General features: G+C 41.9%; 1 protein-coding gene across 1 annotated transcript in view; it reads left to right on the top strand.

The window, feature by feature from the left end:
- CPSF3 (cleavage and polyadenylation specific factor 3) overlaps positions 1–27,314 on the top strand; it is a 307,899-nt gene that overhangs the window by 41,008 nt on the left and 239,577 nt on the right. Inside the window, exons 7-8 of the mRNA XM_085610727.1 lie at positions 9,518–9,668; positions 23,198–23,373. Coding sequence (XP_085466853.1) covers positions 9,518–9,668; positions 23,198–23,373 — 327 coding nt within the window. The remainder of the gene's footprint in view (positions 1–9,517; positions 9,669–23,197; positions 23,374–27,314) is intronic.

Genomic DNA, 27,314 nt, shown 5'->3' with positions numbered 1-27,314 from the left:
TGGTGATTCCGACACATTGGCTTTTTTGCTTTCTGTTTGTTGTTTTAAGATTTCAAATCGTTTAGCAAATGTGAAAATGGTGCCATTTTCATAATCGCACTCATCTCTCCTGAATTTTCTTTGTTTTCTTTCTTGGATTTCATTCTCATGTTTGTCCAAGTTTTTATCCATTTGCATTCTTAGTTTTTTTATGATTTCTTCATCTTGCCCTTGCATTTTAATCTGTTGCTCGATTTCCTCTATTTTGATGTGCAATTCGTCAACATTCTTTTTGGCGTACTTAATGATGATGAGCATCATTGTACGGGAACAATCCATGTTGTTTTTCCCCCATTCATCAAGCATTTCAGGGCTTGTGTCCGGATGATTTGGAAGTGTGAATATACGTAATCCGCGGGGCACTCTTCCAACTTCCACATACTTTTCGAGTGTGATTATTTCCCAACTGCGTGAAATCTCTTTCCTAAGTAATTTTTCCATTTGTAAGAATAATTGTTTCAATGACATTGTAGCGGTGTTTGGCTCTGTTGTTTTGGTATTTGAAGTTGAGGCGGTAGGTGTTTGTTTAGTGAACATGCTTTCAGCTTTCTCCATTCGTTTAGCCGCCCTTTGTTCCATTTTGCATCGATTATGAGTTGAATTGTTGTTTTAAATGCTGTTGGTTCAGTGAAAATTTCTTTTTATCCAATTCACTGTAGCTTATTGGTGAAGGTTTCTTATGCTACTGTTTGTGAAGAGATGAGGATAAATTCTGACGTTTTTATCCCAGATCGCTGCTTCTATCAGGAAAGTGTGTCTGTTAACACGTTTGTTATCTGCTCCGTAATTTCAGTAATTATGGCAAGCAAACACACTCGCTACAGCACGAGACACGGACAAAGCCCAAGAGGTTGATCAAGCTTACCTGGGAGACTCCCGGTCGTGATTGTGTCCTCCGACGCCTCCACGCCGGCGCTCTACCAGTTGCCTCTTGGAAATGATTGTCTGCTTGTTGAAACACCTTTCCTTGGATTTCGTCCTTCGTTATTTGTGATGCCGATGTCCTCTGTGAAACTGGCAATGATTTTTTCAACGAGTGTTCGTTCTCCGCCAGTCTGCAGATCGCGGCAAAATACGAATCGGTTTTCTTCCAAGGTGGTTCGTGGCAGTCCGGATACGTGCTGGGCTCTCCCCCGTAATCATGAAATGAAGCCAACAAATTGTCCCTGCGGGAGGAGCACTGTATAGCTGGTGCCGGCGGCGAGGTAAGGACAGCCTCGCATAAGTATCAAAAAGCAAGCTTTGTTGAAAACAAAGACGCCGCACTCTTCCTGTGTATTAGAAGTTTTAGTTTTATTTACTCTTCACCTACGCGTTTCGAACTATGGCAGTTCTTGGTCACGGTAGTATACATGAGTCCCTTCTCACTTTCCTTATTTATACCAATTCACCACTATTACCCGCAATGAGGCATTATGGGTATGGTAGTTCTTTTTACACAAAATGTATTAAATACATTGAGGATTATACGTCGAGTCTGAGTGACTGCGTGGGCATTTATGTCGAAGGTTAAATGTAATGAACCCAACTTCAACTGAACCACAAGAGGGATACATTATTGCTGAAGCATCAGCCTTAAGAACTGCCTATGACCTTGCCCATGAAACAACTCAATCAGAAACAACAGATATCCAAGCATTACAAGAAATGGGCATAAGTACAGACGATCATCCACGGACTGATTTTAAGAATAAATCAAAATTCTGTCCATCGCTACATCCGGGGAACCGAATTGACATATTCCAAGATCTAGTTGTGGCAGAGCTAGAAGCCTTGGAAAACACAACCAACTCTAAAAAAGAGAATCTATCCCTAGAAGAGCGTCAAGCATTACAGGCATTAAAAACCAACAATGCTATAGAAATAAAGCCTGCGGATAAAGGTGGGAACATTGTTATCCTAGACAAAAAAGCATATATAGAGGAAGCTAATCGTCAACTAAACAATGAAAATAACTACACACTTTTATCCTCCAATCCTATTCCAACGATGACTACACACATACACACTCGATTAAATGAGTGGTATGAAGATGGCCTATTAAGTGCAGAAGAAAAAAACTTTTTAACGGTAACCAATCCAGTAACACCTACGATATATTTTTTACCGAAAGTCCACAAGACCCTGCACAAACCTCCAGGCCGACCCATAATATCTAGCTGTGGGTCACTATACGAGAAGATAGCTGATTATGTTGACCATTTCTTATTGCCAATTGTTCCAACCTTAAACTCGTACATCAGAGATACCGGTGACTTCTTGAGAATTTTAATGGAAACAGAATGGCAACCTGAATACTTACTGGCGACAATTGATGTTGTCTCATTATATACTTCCATTAATCATGAGATAGGATTGACAGCTACAGCCTATTTCCTGAAACAAAGACTTATCGGGGAACTGCAACACACTAATATGTTAATGGAAATGATCCAACTTTGCCTACGAAACAATGTCTTCCTGTTCGACAAAAAGATGTACTCTCAAAAGTGCGGTACAGCCATGGGAGTTTCTTTTTCTCCAAGCTATGCGAATCTCACCATGGGTTGGTGGGAGAAACGCATAGCTTGGAGGGAGGAAAATGAACCATATACTACGGACGTAGTATTATGGCTACGCTTCATTGATGACCTCTTCCTAATATGGAAGGGGAAGAAAGAAAAATTGGTGGAATTCATCACAATATTAAATCACAATGAGGTAGGCCTGAAATTCACTTTCAATATACAATCAACAGAGATAGAATTTTTGGACACTAAAATCTACATCAAATCGAACAAGATTCAGTCAACAGTCTTTAGAAAAGCGACATCCACAAACCGTGTCCTTCATGGATCTAGTTTTCATCCACAATCCTTAAAGCAAAGTATCCCGTATGGTGAGTTCCTACGGATGAAGAGGAACTGTTCTGAGCCAGAGGAGATGGAGAGAAAATTTCTGGATACCAAACAAAGATTTGCCTCACGAGGATATAAACACAGTGACATCACACGTGGAGAAAATAAAGCCAGACAAAAAACAAGAGCACAAACTCTCACAGTAAGAAAGAAAGTAAAAGAAACAACTGAAGAAAGACCTCGACTGATTCTAACATACTCAAAAGAGAGCTACAACATTAGAAAAATCTTGCTAAAATATTGGAACGTCATTAAAAAGGATCCTGACATTGGACCAACAATCGGAAGTCATCCATTAATATCGTACAGGAAGGCACCGTCACTTCAAGACACACTGGTGAACAGCCATTTTGAAAACAGAACTACGAAATCTTGGCTTGAAGTAAGACAACAAGGATTTACAAAATGCATGACATGCAAAGCATGCAAAATAGGTAAAAATCTAAAATCTATTAAAGACCCTCGAGATCGAACATTCACAATTCAAGACAAGATTACCTGTGACACTCAATTTGTGGTCTATTTGATTGAATGCTTTTGTGGAAAAAGATACATTGGATCAACAATATGCCCGCTGAAGAAGCGTATCCTTGAACACATACGCGCAATCCAAAACAATGACATGACATATGCAATGACCAAACATCTACAGAGTCATAGTGGAAAGACCTGGCAGGATATCAAATACTCTGGCATTGCATGTATCAAAGAACATGAAAGAGGTGGAAACAGAACTCAAAAATTGAGACGATTAGAATCAAAACTAATCATCCGTTTTAAAACTAGAATCCCTGGAGGATTGAACGGAGATGATGAACTTTATGTACATTTGTAAAAACTGTAAAAACTTTATGAACATTTGACATCATATTTCAGACAAAAACAGCACCCCTTGCAACATTTTGTATTGATAGAGTGTAATTTAAATGCAAATTAGTTCACTAAGATTAAGATTATCCTCTGCTGATGCTAATACTGTATTTAGACACTTATTTACCCATGTCTTCTTCCATACATTTTTAGCTATACATATATTACAAATATTTTCTTTTCATAAAGACACATATGTCATCAGCAGAAGATTGCGGTCGTGTGAGTTATAGTTGCCTGCACTAACTATAACGGGGGAATTTCATTGGTTTTTTATCAGTAAAATTTCCGCTAACTATAACATGTGTGAAACCTATGGTTTTTTCAGTGAATTTGCAAGGTTTTTTAAATGCTAATTCCTAACTATAACGTGTGTGAAACCTATGGTTTTTTCAGTGAATTTGTACGTTTTTTTAAATGCTAAGTTACTTTACGCCATTCGTGGCGTGCGTGCCCACTTAACGCAGTTTGTTCCGTTCGCGCACCGTGCGCGCACAGTGAGCACGCAGTGCGCTTCGCGCACCGCGCGCCCACTTTACGCAGTTAGTGCCGTGCACGCACGGTGGGCACGCGGTGCGCTACGCGCACCGCGTGCCCACATTACGCTAGATGGGCCATGTACGCACGATGCGCTTCGCGCACCGTGCGCACATGGAGGACATATGATGCACTTCGTTTTTAAAGGTAATATTTTAATTTTTCACAGTAGTTATAAGCCATGCACACCATTTGCACACGGGGTGGAGAGAGTGTGGATAATTTTTTTTTTTAATATTTTTTTTTTTAATCTTTTCGTTTTTTACTTGTGTGATAAGCCATGCACAATTGGGGACCTTCGGTCACCAATTGCACACGGGGTGGGGTTAGTGTGGATATTTTATTTTTTTTTATATTTTTTTACCGTACGCGTACGGTAAGCGTAATCGGCGAAATTAGCGAAAAAATAAAAATTCGGTTTTTGGCCTTGGGGGATCTTTGGGGACTCCCTGTACATGGCTATGTGTGTGGGAGCTGTCAAAACAGCCCCTTTAAATGTTTTTGTGCTTTGTTTGTTAATCATCTCTCTCAGTGCAAGAGAGAAAATGGCGGCCGCCGCTTCCTGGTTTCGGCCGATTCGAATGTTTACTAAGATCTAAGAGCCAATCATAATCGCGCACGCCACCGTACGCGTACGGTAAGCGTACCGTAAGCGCACCGTAAGCTGGCTCAGATATATATATTGATTTAAAGGCTATTTTCTCAGAATCTACTGAACAGATTTACACCAAACCTACAAAAGGCACTTCCTTGACCTGAGGACTACCTCTCTGCCAAATTTCTAGTAATTCTGTTCAGCCGTTCGGGCTGTAGCCCTGTCTAAAGGTCCTATGGAAAAATGCATGGGAAAAACGCGTTTTGGGACCCCCCTTTTATCTCAGCCCCCGCTTGACGAATCCCCCCGAGACTTTCAGGGAAGGAGCGGAGCGTAGCGCCCCACCTATTTTGAAAAATTCGCGAGGATTCGTCGACCGGCGCCAAAGTTATTCAAAATAGAATGTTGCGGATTTCCTATGGAAACGTGGTCCTAACTATAACTACCTACTGGCGACCGCCAGTAGGTTGGATATATATATATATATATATATATATATATATATATATATGTTATATATATATATATGTTATATATATATATATGTTATATATATATATATATGTTATATATATATATATGTTATATATATATATATGTTATATATATATATATGTTATATATATATATATGTTATATATATATATATGTTATATATATATATATGTTATATATATATATGTTATATATATATATATGTTATATATATATATATATATGTTATATATATATATATGTTATATATATATATATATATATATGTTATATATATATATATATGTTATATATATATATATATGTTATATATATATATATATGTTATATATATATATATATGTTATATATATATATATATGTTATATATATATATATGTTATATATATATATATGTTATATATATATATATGTTATATATATATATATGTTATATATATATATATGTTATATATATATATATATATATACCAGGAGAGTAGTGTAATAAACTTCAGAAAAGTAGTAAATACAACTTTTCTGAAGTTTAATAAAAAAAAGGAAATCAAATTTATTGGATGTTGGACTGTGTGTTTTTTATTTTTATGGGTTTTTTGAAGCAGAGAAATAGGCTGAATCGTTTTGATCATGGAGATGCTCTGAGTGCATTCCATTGTCTGTGCCTTAATGGAGTGGCGCCAACCATTTGATATCAGCCTTGGTACTCTGTTGTAAGGGAAATGCATTTGTGTGCTCAAAGTAATGGCAAATCGGAACATGATGCTTATTGAATTTGCGTATGCTTCTAACAACCCAGTGGTCAGTTCTCACTTGGATTGCATGTAAAAAAAATACTCCGACTGAGAAGATTTCTGTTGCTGTTATATATTATTCAATACATATGTAATGACAGTACGACTTAATACCAAAAGCCAAGACGACGCAGTGCTTAAGCGAGTGCATAAATGCATAAAATATGTAATGTCAATGTTTAGACCCCGCCCACCCATGTATGAGTGAGTGGGTCTCTACCGGACCAAGTCATCTGGCTCCGTTCCATTAAGGAGTATTTTGTGTGACATATCAATTGACTCAAGTACACACCACCACAATCGAAAGGACGTCTACGTGAATAACCACTTTCTCTGTTGGACAAATCTTTAGAAATTTGTAGTGCGCTTCCCTCCCTGCAAAGGGCATTGGTTGCATGCTCTTGAGATAGATGGTATTCACCATGCCAAGGTGCAGTAGTACTGAGCAAGTCCGGTCTGGCTTGTTGAAACCGTAGTGTTGGATTCTTTGCGCCCTGGAATTTATATTGTAGTGAGTCGAATGACCAGGGAGGCACTTGTGGAAGTGCCCTAAAAGTAGCAAAAGATTTGTTCTACAGAGGGTGTTGTTCATGTAGACGTCCTTTCGATTGTGGTGGAATGTACTTGAGTTAATTGGTAAGTCACGGAACATACTCCTTAATGGTATTGAGCCAGATGACTTGGTCCTGAAGATACCCTATCCCTCATATAGGGGAGGGGGGGGGTCGAAACATTGACCATATCTCTCTTGGTTCCCACATTAATTGTGATCCAGAGTGTGCAATGGCTATACGCATGTGTATGACAAAAAAACGATGTAATGAACCAGGAAGAACGTATGGTGTCTTTTGTATATATTTTATGTGATTATGCTCTCTTAAACACTGCGTCCTCTGCACTTTTGGTATTAAATCGTACTGCCGTTGCGTATGTATTGGATAATATATAACAGAAACCTTCGCCATCTGAGTATTGTTTTTGTTTTCTTGTATATGCAATCCAAGTGAGAACTGACCACTCATTGTTGGAAGCATATATTGATTGATGGTCGCCATACATTTGAAAGCTGGGTACCCACATGCTAAATGGAGATCCACGATGCTCTCTGTTTACATAGTTAATACTGACCCTGGTCTCCGTGATCATATAGGGTTGTCCTTGTGACATAATACACATTGAATTTGTGTGCATTAAATCATCATACTTTGAGGCAAGCACTGCTCAAGTAGCCCTGATTTTATAAATATGTGTATCTACTAAGGGATGGAGTATGGCTCCGATTAGAATTGATGTATATTAAGGGAAGGGCCAGTTTAAGTAAGCACATTGTTTGCAATGGATGAATACACACGCCCCTCATAAGGGTGCAGTGCTCCAGGCAGGCTGCAGCTCTTGGTTAGAATACAGAGACCACTGCAGTTGGGAAATTCAAGTGATCCCAAGTCTTCTGTGGAACATCAACTACAGGACAACAAGAATTTTCACAAGAGTGAAATATAAGTAAGGAGGTACAGTTCGAAGGCATACTTCAAAACCAGTTCTAGGCTCCAGGAAATACCCATTCACATGGGCACTAATCCGAAGTTCCTAAGGAGTTTTTGGACTGCAATTCTTCTGGTATTTAGTAGACTCATTATATTAATCACGGTTTTTATCTGGCTTCCTAACCTCCCTAATTCATTAAGGGATATAGCATTTGTAGTTCCATAGATAATACACTCAGCAGCAAGATTTGCAGTGTTTTTATTCTTTTATTTGCACAGTAGGACTTGCATGTTTGTTCAAGAGCTTTGTAGCGATAATATATTTTCGAATGTGATTTAGTAATGCAGAGTGTCTGAAAGATGTTTCTTTCTGGCCATGTTTGGTAGAATGGTCTAATGTAGATGGGTCTATAATAGTATAGAGTGGTATAATGCACTATATATAGACTTTTCTACTGATTGTGTGCCTCATAAATATTGCAATTTGGAGGCCATTGGTAATTTATTTCATTGGGTATTGTGGTAGTGACTGTACTGTAAGACAATCTGTGCTGCAGCACTTCATTTTCATGGCTAAGGGGATTATACTGTGTAGGGAGGAGAATGGGTTTACATTGATGTCTGCATGGTATCTTGGTTTTGGTAGACTTGAGGGAGAAACCATTCAATAGGGCACTACTACGAACCTGACAAGATCAACCACTGGGCAGGGGGGTGCATGGTAGGATCATCCGCGGGGGTGGATTATTGTTTCAGAAGCATCCTGTTCTGTTCATTCTGTGTGGGAACATTACAATGCTGATCTGGCATTAAAAGGTCTTGTATTGCCATAGGATGGGCTATCTTTGCCTAGAAATGTATGGTACAGGCTATCTAACACTAGGAATGTAAAGGTGAGAAGTTTACTTATAGAGGCAGACTGTAATGTGTCACTGGGAAGGGGTATATTACACTGGAAAGCTTAGTGTCAAAATATTTATCTTTGCAGTGATTTGGGAGTGTGGCCCTCAAGTGTGGAATACTGGGTAGAAGCATCCTGTCCTATGGAGAAAAGAGCTAATTTTGTGGAAATTCTGACGTGGAAAGAGATCCTGCTCCTGTGGGAGGGAATGGGGAGATGTAGAAATGAATTGCTTTGAGCATTGGAATTGTTTGACCTCGATATACTTGGACAAATGATAAATTGCCGCCATGAGGTACCTCATTTGAGAGGGCTGCATCTGTTATGGTCCCAAAACATCAAGACCACGTTTTTTGCCACACTTTTTCAGGGCAGAAAACCATCTTCTGCACAGCCATCTGAGTGACTAAACTTTGTTACTAGCACTACACCTCAAACATCCTCTCATCATCCTGTCCACATTCCAATGTAACACAGTACTCAAATTATTATAAAAAGATTTTTTTTCACTTTGTTTCTCTCCCTCCCCCCTTCTTTCTTGAGGATGATAGTAATTTTCTTTTCTTTATATGGCGGCCTTTTGAAATCCCTATCTGCAAACTGTTATGTGGCTGTACTGTTTATTTCTCTTATCAGTTTTTCATTGCATTTTGCTTTCAAATATGATCTCTGCTTCTGAACAGAGGTCAATCATATTTTTACACTATTTTCTGACTCTACACCCCCTGCTCCTCTCCAACAAATAAGATAACGTAGCACACATAATGATCAGTGTTTGGCCCTTTCAGTCAAATACTGCTTGTACAATAAAGTCCAGCTTTACTCTGCGTGTTCTTTGAACTAGTTACTGAGTTGATGGGTGTTTATTGGGCTTTTGTAATAAAGGTAACTGCTTTTGCTTCTCTCAGGAATCCACCTATGGCACCCATATCCATGAGAAACGGGAGGAGCGGGAAGCCCGCTTCTGTAACACGGTGCATGACATTGTGAATCGGGGTGGCCGAGGGCTCATTCCGGTCTTTGCCCTAGGACGTGCTCAAGAGCTGCTTTTGATTTTAGGTATGATTCTTGCTGCATCTTATGACAATTTCTTTGGCTGACGTGCAAGTGGTAAAAGTGTGCTGTATTTAATTATATTTAGAATGATATTTACAAATCTTCTTTGAATATTTTCTCGTTTATTTGTGAAGATACTTCCACATTGGCAAATTCCAGCTTGTGGCAGAGTTGAGCTTTTTGCCAGTTGAAGTGCTTGGGGGAACTGGGAGGAATGTAAAAGGTGCTGAAGTACATTGTGATATTCTGTCCAGTGTGTACATGCACGGTGTCTTAATGCCTACAAAATAGCACTTACAAGCGAATGCTTTAAATACTGTGACTCCGCAGGCAAAAAGGCTCAATAAGGTACTCCACTCCTCTCTAACTGCTGGCCATATGCCTTCCATTTGGAAACATGCCAAAATGTTGCTGCTAATCAAGAAACCCTCAGCGGATCCTAAAGTGCTAGCAAACTACAGACCCATATAGCTTCTTACAGCTTTCTCTAAGGTTTTAGAGAAATTTGTAATCTGTTGTCACTGATTATGCTGAAATAAATAACCTTCACATTAGTCAGTCCGGCTTCAGAGCGAACTATAGTACTGAAACTGCTCTACTGGAGGTCTCGGAACATGTCCGGGAGAAGCTCGATCAGGGGTACAAAGCTGTTTGCCCCCCAATGATAAAAAGGTTTTTGCTTACAGCGCACAATTAATTTAAGCCGGCAAATCAATTTGAATCGTAGGGATTACATTTTTAGAATTAAGACTCAGCACCATCGATATGCAGAAGCTTTTCCCGTGTGATCCAGAACGAGAATAGGAAACGACTGACCGCGTAAACTATTGGTCCTGTGGTATCAGTTTTCAGGATTCGGTAGGCAACCTGATGTTGCCTAACTCCAATGTTTAAGCAGGTCGGTTGTGTCCATCTCTTACGGATCTTTTTGTCTTTTGTACAGAAAAAAAAGAATGTGCTGTTCTGTCTCTAAAGTTTTAGCACATGCAGGACAAGGTTCTATCTAAAGATAATCCCGCAGTCTGATAGCTAGAAAACCGTAGTAGGTTACCATACCTAAATCTAACATATAGGCTTTTTGCAAGCAGTGGTGTGATTAGATCCAGGAAGGTTTCAAAGGAGGGGCATGGCTTGACACATAAAAACTGAGAAGTTAGTTGGCCATTTGCTGGCCTGGTGACATAACGTACATCCACAGCCGCCCAATACCTGATCTTTAGCTTTGAGCAATCCTCTCTTTTTGCCTTCTCTGGGTGTTCCCAAAGTTCTGTCATACCAAGGGTTGTAAACCAACTCGCAACATGCTTAAACCAAGGGAGGCTTTTAGCATCACTAATGTTCAAAGTCTCCTTTAGGGAGTTGCAATAATCAGAAAGCTGCAGCGTTGTCCACAAGCGCAGCCAGTGCAATAAAGGTTTCAGTGATGCCATATCACCGATTTTTCTTTTAATCCCAAAGTCAAAAAACGGATATTTTCGGATAACGTCAATTTATTTATATTGATATGCCCCCATATCTCTGCTCCGTACAAAGCACCACTCTGAGCATTTGCTCCGTACAGTTCAAGAGCTGGAGTCAATGATAGAGTATAGGACTGCTTAAAGTGTCTCAATATTGATTTTGACCTATGGACAAGAGTTAAATAGCTCTTTTCCAACTGTTACTCCCAGCCTAGTGTATCACTCGATCTTATGCCAAGATAATCAAAACTTTTCACCCGCTCTAAGGGTTCCAATGCAATTCTGACCTCTCTTGATTTACCCTTAGTTTTCCCAAACACCATAAATTTGGTCTTAGTAACATTTAGTTCCAAACTCCTGCTCCTGCAGAAATCCAAAAACGTATCCGCAAGGATTTGCAACCCCATTGGGGTTGTGGAAACAAGTAAGTAATCTTCTGCAAAGAGCAGGATTGAAATCTTAATACCATTCAAGGCAGCAGAGTCATTCTTGCAGTCCATTAACCTGCCGGTCACATCGTTGATAAACAAGGAGAAAAGTGTTGGGCTAGCACGCATCCTTGGCGCACCCCACACTGTATTGGTATTTTATCAGTTAATTCGCCTTATGTGCCCCATCTGACCTGAGCATAGTTTTTCTCATGGAGTCTGGCTATCAGAGTCACCAGTTCAATTTGAGTTTTAGATTGAGCATTACTTTCCACAACAATTTACGTGGCACCAAGTCGAACACGGCTCTTAAGTCGACAAATGCCATGGAAAGTTTTTATTTTCTCAGTAGCACATACTTCCAAGTCAGCAGATTAAATCTAGAAGCCTAGTCACATGTGCTAATTTTGGAGCCGAAGCCCGCTTGATAAGGGGACAGCACTTTCTTCTCGTCCATCCAGCTTTGGAGTTTATCCAGAACTTGACAGGCAAACTTTTTTTGTAAGTTATCTATTAAACTGGTTGGTCTGTAGTTAGATGGGACCGAAATATCACCCTTCTTGTGTATAGTGATTATCTCCGCTCCCCTCCAAGTTGAAGGGATAGCCCGTCCAGCCAATATGCAGTTTGTTAAGGTGTTTACATAGGGAGCCCAAACCATAGGTTCAGATTTATAAAGATATGCCTCACCAAGGTGTTTACGTGGCTAAGGAGGAATAAACTGAAATGCAATCCAGAGAAAACTGAAATTATTTTCTTTGGATCTCCACCGTCCGAGTAGAGTTGCTGGTGGATATGTCCCCTCCCCTCTCTGCGCAAAAGACTGTAAACAAAATCTGGGCATTATGATGGATTGTACACTCTCGATGAGATGTCAAGTCAGTTGTAGGCATCTGCTTCGGCCTCCTGCGCATGCTGAGGAAATTACTTCCCCTTTTATCGTGGACTACAGGAAAACTGTGGTCCAAGCGTTGGTCACTTCTAGACTTTATTATGCTATCCCTCAGAACTGTAACGGACCTCACCATTTTTAAAAAGCTGCTTAAAACCTGGCTATTCTGCAACTGACACTGTGGTTCTATGATTCTGCCTAAACCTGGATTTTTCAACAGCGAGGGGCTTTAATGCAGGATAGGTGGGGACCATGAGCGCCGGAACACTGAGTAGCTGCGCTCTTTATGAATGATCTCATTCATTCATCATCTTATTTGTGACAATCCTTGACTGAGAGAGGCAAATATAAAATCTTTTTAATGAGTATCCTAATCAAGCTTCTTCCAGCACTGCACATAAAGACATCCAAGTCCCAAATGCCTTCCGTCTACCAAATGGGTAGATTTCCAAATGCAAGTGAAGTTTAACTTTTGCGGCAACAGGAAACCCTCAACAATGGTTGACGGTATCAAAGAAATGGGTGTGTTTGTCTGATTAAATTCCAACTGATCTCTGGATGAATGTGTGTAGGGATTTTATTACATGGGTTGATCAGTGCTAATGAGTGTTGGACATGCATAGCCCTGAAACAGTGTAATAAAAGCATCTTACATGCTCCGCGGTAGTTTGTGTCCGGTCCTATTCTTCCTCATAAATCGCTTTGAAAAGAGGACAGCAGCACTCTTCTTAGGCCTTGTAAATGTCAATTGAAAGTCTTGCGGGACAAAGGACATTGCTTCATTGTAACTGGGTGTAGGAAAGTGCCCTTTTTTGACATGGTCACACCCACTTTTTGAGTGGTAAACGATGCAATTTTGTCAGAAGTGCAGTGGGTTCCTGCTATCCAGGTCCCCAGTACCGGATCTCCTTCCCTAAAACTTTACAATTGTCCCCCCCCCCCCCCCCCCCCCCCACCTTTAAATGGCAAAACCTTTAGCATCCCATTAAGTCCCTAGTAAATTGGGCCCCAGGTACCAAGGGCATGGGTACTAAAGAGTCCTTTCAGCCCTAAAGCAGGGTGCATTACTTTACATGTGAGGACATACTTTGATGAGCAGATATGCCCCTGTGATGTTCAAGCTCATTCTTGACATTGCCAGTGAACAGAGAAGCCATCATGAGCATATGTACCGGGTACTGGTGATTTACGAGTTCCCCTGCTACATGATGGCTTTTCTGAAACTAAAGATGAATTGCCTCGAGACCTGTTACGGCTTTCAACCCGCCCCCGCCTTTCTTGAAAATTCATTGCCTCGCTACATTGTGTCCTACAGATACAGAGCAGGTCTGTTGGAAAAGTCTTCACACTCCAAAGCAAGTGTGAAACCAGCGCGCGCTGAATAACAATAACAAGAACGGGGACTAACCAGCAAGACATGTTGAAATCGAGCTCTGAACGCGTATCTCCTGAGTTCCGTTCCTGATTCTTCGATTCAGCTCTTGTTGCTTCCTTGGTCTCTAAGCTCTTCTCTGCCCGACGTGCGCTGCACGCTGCGGGCGTCTCTGTGCTCGCAATCTTCTCCCGTACCAGCGGCCAAAGAACACGCCGTGGTGAGCCCCCGGTCCGGTTAGTGTTTTGACTCCATTGCGGGTATTCATGGTGCTCGCGGAGCGCAATTATTGACAGACCTAGCAGTAAGAGCATCCGCTCTTCGGAGAGCCGACTGAAAGGCTCGGATTACGCCGTTGTTTGTTTTCTGGTTAACGTGTTCAGCGAGAGTGGAACGCGCCGGCTCTACGCTGCAACTGAATCCTTCACTGCCTGTCTTCTGCCCTGGGACACCGCTTGGGACACTCTCCAAGACCCTGCCCGCCCGCCCGCCTCCTGCCTCCCGCCTCTCGCCGTGGGACCCCTTCTGCCATCTCGGGAGTCCGGCTGACGAGCGGAGTGTGGGCGTGGTGCAGGCACAGGACTACAACACCCAGCAGGCCTAGCGGTACATACCGCGATATTTCGGCGCCAGGAGGCGCATAAATTAACCATCATCCCCGTCTCGCGGGACGCCGGGCGAAGCCCGGGCAAAGGGCGGGCCCTCTGAGGCCCTCTGAGGTCGAGGAGGTTGGGTTGGGTACACCCCTCTATCATCATCTGTGCCCTACGTTATTCCAGGTACTTTTCTATTATTACCTACACGTGTCTAAAATTCCTCCCTCGCTCCTTAGTATATTAAGTCAAAACTGCTTGTATGACATTGAGTTCCCCTGCATCAGATTGATTGAGAGATCTCTGGTTTCACCTATCACTGCTTGCCATCACACCCGGCCCACAATTATATCGCAATGTCTACCAGGGGAAGTAGAAGCAAAACTGCTGCTGCAAATAGTACATCCATCATCGGCCCCATTGACAACTTTATCACGAGAACCCATGACGCGATTGATTTAAGTATCTCTCTCCTTGAAAGAAGAGTCTCACAAGATTTAGAAGCTGCCAAGCGTAGGGCCTCATATGAACTATTAACAACTAAACGTTCCTCCCTTGGCGACATTTTGTTGGCAAAAACTCCTGTCAAACAATATGAACAACAACCAGGCTGCCTGCAAGAAACACGGCCTGATATTCACACCATTCCTAATGAAATTAATTTATCGGCCACAGACCCACTGATAGAGTGCGACTCTGACACGAGCAATGATCTCGAAAAGACACCAGATCTAAACATAAACCTTACTCCGGAAAACATAGAACCAAACAGTCCCATACTAATAAGACCCACCGAAGAGGGCGCCATTCGTAAACAGACTCAACAACCAACAATAAGTATCCCTTCCGTGGGTAAATTACGCAAAAAATTCAAAGTTCAATCTAGAAAAACCACAATCAAGTATCCCATAGCCAACGGAACATTTAAACAACCTGGCCCTTCAACTGAAGCCATGCAGGAAAAGGTCCAGGAGTATGTAAATAACCTTGACGCATCAGTAAAGCTAATAAAAGATGATCAACTGATAGAAAGCGTCGGCAATCTCCTGGCAATTTACATCTCACCAATCGAATCTAGACTGACTAGAATTGAAAAGAAACTTGAGGAACTCATCGCTGTTAACAAAAAGACTCTCACTAGAGACATTGTACCTACTAATACAGCAGGAAAACCAAACACCGGTAAAACTACTACTACAAAACAGACAGAAAAACCTACATCGACTGTAACTAGTACAACAAAACCGCAACCAAACTTATCCATTCCAGTGAGCAAAAATAAGCCTACAAACAACTCTACCACAGGAAGTGGCCCAACTTCAAGCACAACCACTAGTACTCAGGCGGTAAACACTACTCCAGGAAAGACGACCACATCATCTCAAGAACAAAAAAAGAGTCAAAATAATTCAACATCCACTATCACAAACTCTCAAAAACCCCGGTTAACACACGATCCACCATATAATTCAAGGCAGATCCCTTCAAGAATCAATCTTCCCCCCGAATGTGGTGCTTATGTATTGATTTTAGTGAATGTGCCTAGGCTTAGGAATGATCAAGAGGAAACTCACTCATCCTTGAAAAATAAGATCCTGCATTGGTTGATAGCAAACTGTAACTATCCGATAGAATGCACAGCAGAAATAAACAACGTACAGAGAGTAGGATGGATAGGTCCTTTAAAAAAGAAATTTGAAGGTGATTGTGTATCTATTAGTTTCAAGAATCCACAGTGGGCCGAGAAAACTCTGGCCAGAGCCCCTCCACCTTCCGTATGGGAATTTAATACTACCCTACTCCCACTGGGGTATTTCTATAGGCATCTGATCACTGATGTACCAACAACAGAATCTAACCTAGCCACACCTTTCTTCGATCATCATTCAATATTTGCAAACAACTCCCCCTTTTTACAGCAGTATCCCAAATTTACATATCCAAACATTCACATGCATAGACATCATCCACAGGTTCATCCTCATTTCACATCTCACCCTTATTTGTCTACAATGCCAAACAAAGAATACAGGGACCCTCGTTGGCAACATGTTGCCGCAGCACCTGGTAACCTTTATAGTATTCCAACTCAAAACAGGTTTGCTGCACTTTCTACTCTTGACTTTAACGATTGACAAGAAAATATCTACCCTGTAGACTCAGTGAACCATACATTAAACCCAGCAGGCCAGACGTCAGAAAGCCCCCCTAATACTTATGGATTAGACATGCAGAACATAATACCAGAGAATACCTTAAATACTCAAAATCAAATAGGACCTAATGATGAAATTAACTTAGCTCAATCAAAAATTAGCCACCAACATCATGGAAACTCATTAATCAAGAAAATTTCAAACTGCAATAACAAAAGCACTTCCTTAATAATTTTAACTTTCTGGAATATAGCAGGCTTGCTGGCTAAAGTAACAAATCCTAACTTTTTAAACCAAGTAACTGCGAGCAGTATCATCTGTCTTCAGGAAACTTGGGCTATCGACCCACTGCATATAATGGGATATAAGACTTTCCTTTCTTCAGCAAAAAAATCTTCTTCTGGCAGAAACAGTGGCGGTCTAATTATCTATATAGCCAACACCCTACTACATGAAGAGATCATTCCAGTTAAACTACATGAGAATTACCAAATAGTAATTTTGAAGACAACTAAACAGACAGTATACATTATTGTAAACTTTTACAATAACAAAAAACTAGACGACCTAATTAACCTTCTTCAAGAAATCTCTGGTACTTTACAAAACCTAAAAGAGAAATTTATTAATAAAACATGCACCATACTATGGGGTGGAGACTTTAACATCCATCTATGTGACAACAATAATACTGATAAATGTGGGATAGTAGAAGATGATGGAAATATGATCACTCACTTTACTCATTCACATGAAGGTGAAAAAATGAATGAGGCTGTAACTGAACTAGAACTGGGTTTTGCAAACGAACTAAAAACTCCTCAAGTACCTTTTTCCCCAACCTTTAATGGCAGGGGACTGACGAGTCTGATAGACTACGTTATGATCTCAGCACATAAAGGTCCAACTATAGAATTATTCGAAGTAACCAAAAATCCTTTAAGTGACCACTTTCCGATTGTAATCACCCTAAGAGAACAAAGAAAACAAAAAGACTTTGATACTTTTTCTCTACTGCATCAACAAAATTTAGAGATGGGGTCTCTTAATGGCTACACCCTAAAATGGGGAAACGTTGATAAAAAAGCGACCACTTCAACAATTGCTACAGCATGTAAAAATGAGATATCACTTTGTCTAGACCATGAGGCAGAAAGCTCCAAGATAATAGCTAGCTTCAATATTATCACAGATAAAATAAAAAAGGCTTTAACTAGATCCCGCAAACAGATTAACCACGATAAGAAAGGCTGGTTCAATTCAGCTTGTACGAAAGCACACGTAAAACTAAAAAAAGCATTGGCCAGTAAGTATAGAGACAGGGTGAAAATTATCGCTCTAAGGAGAGACTATGCCTTAGCAATTAAAAACAGAAAACATGAGATAAAAACTGACCTCTGGGAGTGTCTAAAAAAAAGTACAGAACTCAAAGATAGTGTTGAGTTCTGGAAAATAGTAAGGTCACCATACCTCACAGGGAAGGAGGATATACCCTCTATTGACGTCGCGATCTCCAACACTGAATGGGTAAAACATTACTCAAATGTTTTTGGTTTAAGTCCATCAGATAATATGGAAACAACGGACTTGCTGAAGCAAGTTATCTATCCGCTAAACCTGCAGTTTACGCATGACGAGGTACAGAAAGCATTAAGATCCACTAAATTAGGCAAAGCCCCGGGGCCCGACGGGGTTCCCGTTGACATCTATAAATACGAGGAAGAACTCTGGTCCCCGCTCCTGACAAATGTCTTAAACGCTTCCCTAGAAGAAGGCCTGATTAAATCATGGAAGACCTCTGTACTCGTCCCGATCTTTAAAAGGGGAGACCGAAACTCACCAACTTGTTATAGGCCTATCTCCCTCCTGGACTCTCTCGGGAAGGTCGCTGGTCGGATAATTCTCGAGAGACTCCAGGAGTGGGCAGTCACTAACAATGTCATATCAGACATACAATATGGTTTTCGCGAAGGCCTAGGCACTGTGGATCAAGCACTAAACTTGACCCTATTGGCAGGAAAATACTTAGAGGCCAAGGGGAGTGCCTTTCACATGGTGTATGTGGACCTATCCGCAGCCTTCGATTGTGTTATACATTCAAGGCTGTGGACGATCCTGTTGAATATGGGAGTAGATCCCCCTATTGTAGATTTCCTACGAGAACTCTATACTGGAACAACAGGCAGAGTGCGATTCGGGACAAAGGGTCAACTGTCAGATAGCTTTTGGGTAGAAAAGGGGGTCAGACAGGGATGCGTACTGGCCCCCTTTCTATTCACCCTCTACACAAATGGCCTTGAGACAGCACTGCTTGAGGGAAGTAGAGACCTCCCATCGGTCGGTCGTCGGCATATACCCGCGTTGCTATATGCCGACGACGCGGTCATTTTAGCGAGAACATCTGTGGAACTGCAGCGAGAATTGGATAGATACTGTGAATTCATGTTAAGTTTGAACTTGTTTTTAAATGTCAAAAAAACTTTTACTATGCATGCGGGGAGGGAAAACATGAAACCTAAAAGACTATTTGTGAAAGGGGAAGTCCTGGAAAGAACACCCACTTACCAATACTTGGGAATTGTCATTGACGATAAATTTAAGTGGAAAGCGGCAATTTCGGCGAGAAAACTATCATTTCTAAAAACAACAGCGGCCTTGAGAACATTTGTCCAAAAACTGGGTCACAAGCCCCCTCTAGAAACCTTAAAAATCTACAAGGCAAAATGTGTCAGTACTGCTATCTATGGGGCAGGGATATGGGGCTACGCAAACGTGACTGAATTACAAAAAATAGAAAATGCCTTCTTAAGATTCTTATTGGGGCTGCCGAAAAATTCTTCAACATACGCCTGTCACGAAGAGCTGGGCATAGACCACCTAGAGGACATTATAAGAACACAACCTATAATGCTCTGGAGAAGAATTTGGGTCACTGAACAATGCAATTTAACCAGACTCATCATTCAAGACATTCAGACGCTGGAGCACTACGGGCGGATGAAATGGACAGCCTATGTAAAAGCCTTTCTTACAGATATGGGACACAGTCATTATTTTACAGATCCATCATCTTTATACAGTATTTCCAAAAGAGATCTGAGGAAAGCATGTCTATCACACCTGCATCAAACACGTCTGCTAAAAGAAATCCATAAATCCTCTGTACAACAAAGTCTATTAGTCCAAACAGTATCATCCATTGAACCCTATTTGCTGTATAACATGACCCAATTTGAAAAACTACTTCTGACACGCTTCAGGTTCAACATGTTCCACTTAATGGTCTGCTTTCCCACACAAAATGATTGGTCATCAAAAATGTCATTGTGCCCTTGTGACACCCAATCAAAGCAGTCGACAATACATACAGTCTTATTTTGTACATTTTTTGAGGCACCCCGCAGACAATGGCTATTGCCCATATTTAAATATTGGGGTCTACGCCAATGTCGCCCAGCCTATCTAGCGTTACAATATCTAGAAAATGAATTGATAGCAAAAGCAACTGTACGTTTTTTGAAATTTTGCATACGCCATAGGTCTAATCTCTGAAAATCAAATGTATGAAGAGACTACAAGGGTTGGTAGTAAGAGTCTAACCTCTTCTTTTAATGATTTTACAAAATGCATTTTAAACTCATGATTTTTTAACAGTCTTTTTAAATTGAACTAATGTATGAAATGTATTTCTATGAACTTTTATGGTCTTCTTTGCAAAACCGAATAAAGTGATAAAAAAAAAAAAAAAAAAAGAAACTAAAGATGTTTGGTATCAAACATCTCATCTTGACAAACACACACTGATCCAGTGATGGATTAATAATACATGCACCCAGAGGGTGCCTTAGAGGTGCCCCCTGAGAACCTACCAGTGTTCTGGCTGACTGGTGTAGACCAGCCTGCCACCACAAGCCAGTTTCTGACCCCACTCCCCCTCACCCTGCAGGTGAGAGCCCACACTCTGAGGGAATTGCCCACTTTCTACATGAACTGGTCCTATAGGGGGTGTAGTTTTGGCTACCACCTGTCACTCATTTAAATTGATTATTTAGGTGGCACCCCTGATGCCAGGAACTCCGATTCGACTAACCCAGAAGAAGAGGACCAAAGAGTCCTTAAAACGAGAACTGAATACTTGCTGTGGACTTTTCTTTCTTTTTTTTTTTCTTTAACACTTTTTATTGATAACTCTGTAATGCCTGAAGTGTTTATCAGTGGCAAGGCAGAAAAATCGATAGGATACTCTACCATCTATGCAGAGTAAGAGGATACTGAACACATTCTCTCGCCCAGTACCATAGTAGTCATAACAGAGGTTACATCTTGACAGAGGTAAGAAACCATGGAGAACAGGTGCGTGTTGTCTGTACTGTGGACTGCTAATGATGGCTGCCCGGTAATAAGGTCCCCGCCGCCCCATCCCGTAGATCCATCAATGTTCGCCTCACCTTTCTCAGTTCCACCGTGGGAGAAATGCATATGTCACCCCGATATTTATTCCAATTTCCCCATTTACTGTCCCACTGTTTGGTGCATCCTCGCCCCTTGAACTCCGTCTTTTCAGCCACCATGGCATAGTCCATGTCGGTCGCCCATTCTCTCACCTGTGGCAGCACATCAGATCCCCACTTCTGGGCAATATTACGTTTGGCTATGGTCCACTCCATAGTCGCCCATGATTGTTCCGTCTGGGTGAGGTCTGTTGTGTCCCAAATGTTAAGGAGGCATACCTTGGGGGAAGAATGAATGGGTTTGCCGCAGGCCCTGGTTAGTTGCCGAGTGACATCCGTCCAATAAGTTTGAATGTGGGGGCAGTGCCAGAGTATATGCGTGAAAGTACAGTCTGGTTGCAGCATCGTAGACAGAGTGGGTCCGGTCTCCTACCCAACCAAAACAACAACGTTGCATCAAAATAAACCCTGTGGAGCACCTTTAAGCTGAACCAGTCAGAGTCTCAACTGTGGACTTTTCTTGAGCGAAACCCTGCCTGCCTGCTCCAGTCTCGACATTGGTGAAGAAACGGACTTGTGCAGCAGGTGAGCCTCTACCAAGAAACCCGGTAAACTGCCAGCCCTTTGCAAATTGCCAATAATCTCTGAGTAGAGGAGCTACCCCCCTGCAGTCTGCAGGTACCAAAACAGCAGAGTATGGTTTACGGTGCTGCTGCTTCCTGGTCATACCAAGGCAGCAGCTGCCTAGGAAGAGGTCATCGAGCTCCAGGCAGTCAGATCCGTCTCCCCGCCAAGTGAGAAGATGCCGGGACCAACTGGAGCCACACAGCACTAATGCCCGAGGTACTGGATCCCTTGCAGCAACCAAAGCCTGTTTAAGTCTAGTCCAGACTCAGACACCGAGCAGCCGCCAAGGGATGTCGGCACCCCAGAGACCCACTTCCACAGTGACATAGCTGTCCTGATTTCTTCACTCTCAATCCAGCAAAACAGACAAGCGGAAGAACCTGTGACTCACTAGTTTATCCTACCTACTCCCTTTGCACCCTAGCACTCCGGCCTGGCTTCATGAGAACAGACTGCTGCCTTGCCCCCATGACCCTTGTGAGGTAAGCCCTCTCCTCAGCCTGTTTTCAGTTCCCCCCCCCCCCCCTATCCGCCCCCCCCCTCCCCCCCCCCCCCCCCTTGGTGTAGCATGTAAGGATATCAACCCAACCAGCACTTCTGTACCCAGGTAAACTGTAACTGCTGGTGGTACTTTGGACTTTACCCCTTTCCTCCCCCACTAACTCGAGTCCTGAAGGGGACCTCCTGGAAACCTACTGCAAGTACCTGTGTGCCGTGTATGTGTTTCTCTTTCTCTCTCTCTCTCTCTTCTTCCCCCCCCCCCCCCCCCAATAGGAGCGCATTGCGTGTAAAGACTCATTTGAATGAATATTTTACTTACCTGTTAAATTCAATATTTTAAAAAAAAAGGTACTTGCTTGCTTATGAAGTTCTTAGTATCAAAATGTATATAAAAATACGTGCTATTTTTATCACTTGTGCTTTCATTTATTTTTTGACTGTTTCTCATTTATTGCCTCAGAGTACAAAATTTGCTTAGCACTACCCTTTGATAAGCCTAATCTCCTCGCGCCACTACCACAAAAGAGCATTTAGTGTTAGCATATGTGGCTCTCTAATCCAGTAAGGATTGCCCGGACTCTCTACAAAGTGTACATCATTTTGGTGCACTATATAGAGAGCCCGCTTTCAACACTAGGGAGGCTTTCTGCTCCTCTTCCTGATCAGTAAGTTCACACTTTGCAACTTTTCCTTCACTGCAAGTTGTTCTGTGGCATATTAGAATATTTTCAAAACAGTTTTTGACAAAATGTATCGACTGTGAATGTAATGGCCTTCTCCTGACTTTTAAATGGCCAGTCCCATTGACCAGGTTAACATTTCTATTACTATTCCTTCCACCCTATATTGGCTATATAATGTCAAGACTTTTCTGGCAGCTCTCTTCTCTGTACCACCTGTAATACAGTTTCTGACTCATGAACTTAACCTCTACACCCCCTTGAATGTCTTTTTAAGCATAAATTACAGTGGGCTAGTGGTTGGCATATTGTGTTTGAAATGACTTTATATTTTCTACAGATTGTGAGAAGTTTGTTTTTGCAATTTCATAGATGAGTACTGGCAGAACCACCCTGAACTCCATGACATCCCCATCTACTATGCCTCCTCGCTGGCAAAGAAGTGTATGGCTGTGTACCAGACCTATGTCAATGCTATGAACGATAAGATTCGCAAGCAAATTAATATCAACAATCCATTTGTATTCAAACACATCAGCAATTTAAAGGTGAGTTTCTCTAGGAACCAGCTGATCTTAGTTATGGTGGGTTCATCCTTATGATTCTTTGTTTTCCTTGTTTATTTCGTTTTTAAGCATGTGGAGGCTTCAGTGTTAATCCAACAAGTTTTGTTTAATCTTTTGGAATGTCTTCTTGGCAAGCTGAGGGCTGTCTCGGTTCAAATGGTTTTTATTGAAGGTCCCATGTTAAGACATTCTAAACTTTCATTCTTCTGTGGGTAATAGCCAATCTGTGAGGTGATGCTCAAAGTGAGGGAGTGTAACATACTTCCATCCAGTGTGCCCGTTCTCATTGTAGTGACCACGTGAGTTCGTACAGATGATATTGTTTATGCAGCTACTGGTTTATCAGTACTGCTTTGTTCACTTACTTTGTGAGCAGTTTTCATACAAGTTCATTAACCCTCAACAGGAATCTTTAAATTTTGATTCCTATGTCTCGCCTCTAGAAAGAGTCCACTGCATGCTGTCTGAATTTGGATCCATTTCCTTAGTGGAATGCAAGTTGGCTATACTTGGGTGCAAGTCAGGTTCCCTTTCAGACTTCTGCCCACCTTGTATATTGGCTTCTGCTGTGGATATGTTTAATCACATGTTAAAGATGTTTTTAACACTTTGCTTAATACAGCAGGGGTCCCCTGAAGCAGGCGAAGGTTGCTCAAAACACTTTCTGCAGCCATGGCTAGTCTGGTTAATTTTAGGTGAATTTCGCTTTTTCCGGCCACTTTAAAAATTCTGGAGAAATTAATCAACCACAGACTATTGAGTATCTGGAACATCATGGTCTCCTTCAGCCTGCCCATTAGGGGTTTCACCCCAGATACAGCACAGAAACTACTTTGCTGGAAGTAGCAGAATCTATTAAGAACTTGTTAGATCAGGGTCACAAAAACCTGCCTTTATTTTTCTCAATCTGTCTGCGGTGTTCAACACTGTATCCTGGCTGGCATAGGCATTGGTTGATAAGCCTTGCGGTGACTCCGATCCTTCCTTGATGATGGAGCTCAGTCTAAGATGGTCTCCTAATTCTTAGCTTGTAGTAAACGGTCCCACATGGCACATCTTCTAGCCCCACATTATTTAATGTGTACATGGCTCCTTTGGCATTGTTCATTCATTATTTTGCCTTTGAGGTGATTTCTTACGTCGGTGATACACAGCTGGTTCTGTGATTAACTCTGTCTTGTCAAGCCTCTTTTTATTTTATTTTTTTATTTTTTAGCCCGTTTCAAGTGTCTGTTTGGATGAGGCACTATCATCTTAACTGCAATGCTGAACAAATAAAGCATTGTTCTTCTGCATGATATAGAAGACCTAGGCTAACGACTGGTAACCTAACAACATGGCCCCTTCCCCAAAGTTCTCTTCTGTGCTGAGTAATCGGGGGTAACATTTGACAATGGATTGTCTCTCCGCCCCCATATACTAGCAGTGCCCGGATCATGTTTTGTACAATACGTGCTGTCTAGAAATTCCTGGAAAATTATAGTGCATGCCCTCATTGCATCCAGATTGGACTATGCGATCAGTTTCTGTCTAGGACTCCCTTGGTATCTGCTTAAGCAACTGCAACTTGTGCAAAATGTAATATCTCCCTACGGCACATATATCACCCATCCGCTTGAACTATTTGTGAGGAAATGGGGGTGTATTACGCATGGTGTGGTTGTGCGACCTCACCGTTTATTTCACATACCAACCCTTTTACTACCAGTATGTTTTGTTTGTCAAACCATTGGCTCAATCCTGGGTAGCTATGGCTCTCAGAAGTCAGGCATACACAAAGGAACAAGTCTAAAGCATTTAAGCAGTACCCAAAAATTTGAAAAAGAAATACACGACTCAAGAAATTCTACACCAATTTATAAAATAGATTGTATTTTAGACACCAAAATGAAAGATCCACTCAAGGGTTCCGGGGATACAGATTTTACAAAAATAAGTACCTTTTTACTTAACTGACAACAAGCATTGGCAAATTCAGTGAATTTGACACTTAAAAAGTTTTCCAGAAAAGCTTGGTTAAGTATCAATGCGGTTACTTTGAATTACTGTAGGTGATCAATTCCTGCTGGGAGCTAATCGGGGGGACCAGCAAGGTCCTCCGAAACCGTTACCTCAGAGGAAGAAGCAGTCTTCAGTCAGTTCCAGGCATTTTTATCTCCTTGCTATATACTCCTATGGAAGTGGTCCGAATGCAAGGGATTAAGGATGCTGAAGATGCTCAAGTATGCTGTGGTTGATTGGGGTGGGGGTGGGGGGGTGGCGGCTGGGAGCAGTGTCTTCCTGTGGCAACACCTTGGTCCACAACTTGGTGAAGCAGTCATGGGCAAGGTGGTTCGAGTTCGCTCGAGATTGGCAGTTGTCCGGCATCATGGTCACAGGCAAATTCTTCCTTGAGCAATAACTCTTCTTCTAGGTGACCAGGCTGCAATGTGGCTCTCCTGGGTATACCAGAGTCTGGTCCTGGAATCTGATGCTGCACAGCAGCGAGTGGTGGAGATGCAAAGATATGGGCTACCAACTTGCCCCAGCAGGCTTCTTCAGCTGTTACAGCTCTGTGCCACCAACAGGATGTCAGGTAGCTGACACTTGGAGTATCTTGCTTTGACTGGACTCCAGACACAGCATCTCTTTGAGCAGGACACAGCGGACAGTCCCTGTCCTTCGCTAGCCGACAGGTTCAGTCCACGTCTGTGCAGTCTCTCTTTGCCGGGAGCTGAGTGCAGAGGGGCAGTCCTTCAATTACCCTGAGTTCTGGGTGCCAGGGGGGCTCTTGTTCTTCCCAGAAAATGCCCTTGAGCTGAACGCTGGCAGTAGTCAATGGGCTACTAGGTTCCCTGCCTCTTGAAGACCACTTCCTGCAAAGTGTGGCATCTGGCTATCCTAGAATTCTCCACTGGGTCCACCCAGGTCTGTAGAGCCTCCTAGCCCAACCCAGAGGTTTGGCTACAAAGAGGGCTAAATGCCCCTGAAAATAAGTTTAACAACTGGTTTCCCCTCTCTCTGTCCCCAGTACCGGCCTGTCTGTCTACACAGTGGGGCAGCTCCTTCCACGTGTGCTTGCCACTTGCACTTCAAAGGTGTCTTCTCCGTTCGAGCCTTGCCTTTTGGGCCAACACACTCTATGGCTTCCAGCCAAGAGGAGTTAACACCTCCCCAAGTGGCAGGCCTCTATTGTCTCCTTTTCTGGGAGTCGTTCACATGTCTCCTCAAGGGGGCAGAAAGCAGTTTCAGGGGACAGTCCTTGTGTCCAATAGTAAACGGCCACTGGAAATTTGGGGCACTAAATTTAGCAACTTCTAAAGTTGTACCTTGCCCACCAGTGACACTTTGATTTAACCATAAAATCGTATTTAATGCACTGATTCTTTTGACACTGTACTAACTCTAGCAGTCCCATTCAGAAGTTAGCAGGTGTGATTTCTGCCTGTAACTCTGTTCATGCCAATGGGGCTACTAGCTTTTACATAGTGAAAATGACCATTTTGTGTAATTACTGCTAGAACATGTAAAAGTACATGCTGCAGCTTTTAATATTCAGCACCACGCCTTAGGGCTCGACAGGCCTACCGTCGGGGTTGCTTACATATCTTAGCAAGCATTTGCAATGCAATAGGTCTTGCGTTACTGAAAATTTGAGCTATTGGCATTGCTAATAATAATGCTACGCCAAAAGCTCTTTCAGTCATGCGAAAACTATTGCAATGCAAATTATTTGCGGCTCTCGCGCTTTACCTTTTGAACATCATAAGCTAAAGCATGGGTGCTTCAATTGGTTCAAAAGTAAAGTAACAGAAAAAAGGAATAGGGATGCATTATTTTTTCTCTATGTATTTACTTTGAAGCAATCGCGGCACCCGCACTTTAGCTTAAGATGTTTAAAGCTAAAGCTGGGTGTGCCGCCGTTGCAAGGAAAGTAAAAAAAA

This window comes from Triturus cristatus, chromosome 6 (assembly GCF_964204655.1).
Source record: "Triturus cristatus chromosome 6, aTriCri1.1, whole genome shotgun sequence".
NCBI classification, from domain to species: domain Eukaryota; kingdom Metazoa; phylum Chordata; class Amphibia; order Caudata; family Salamandridae; genus Triturus; species Triturus cristatus.
Note: the sequence above shows the minus strand (reverse complement) of the source record. Positions and strands in the feature narration are given on the sequence as shown.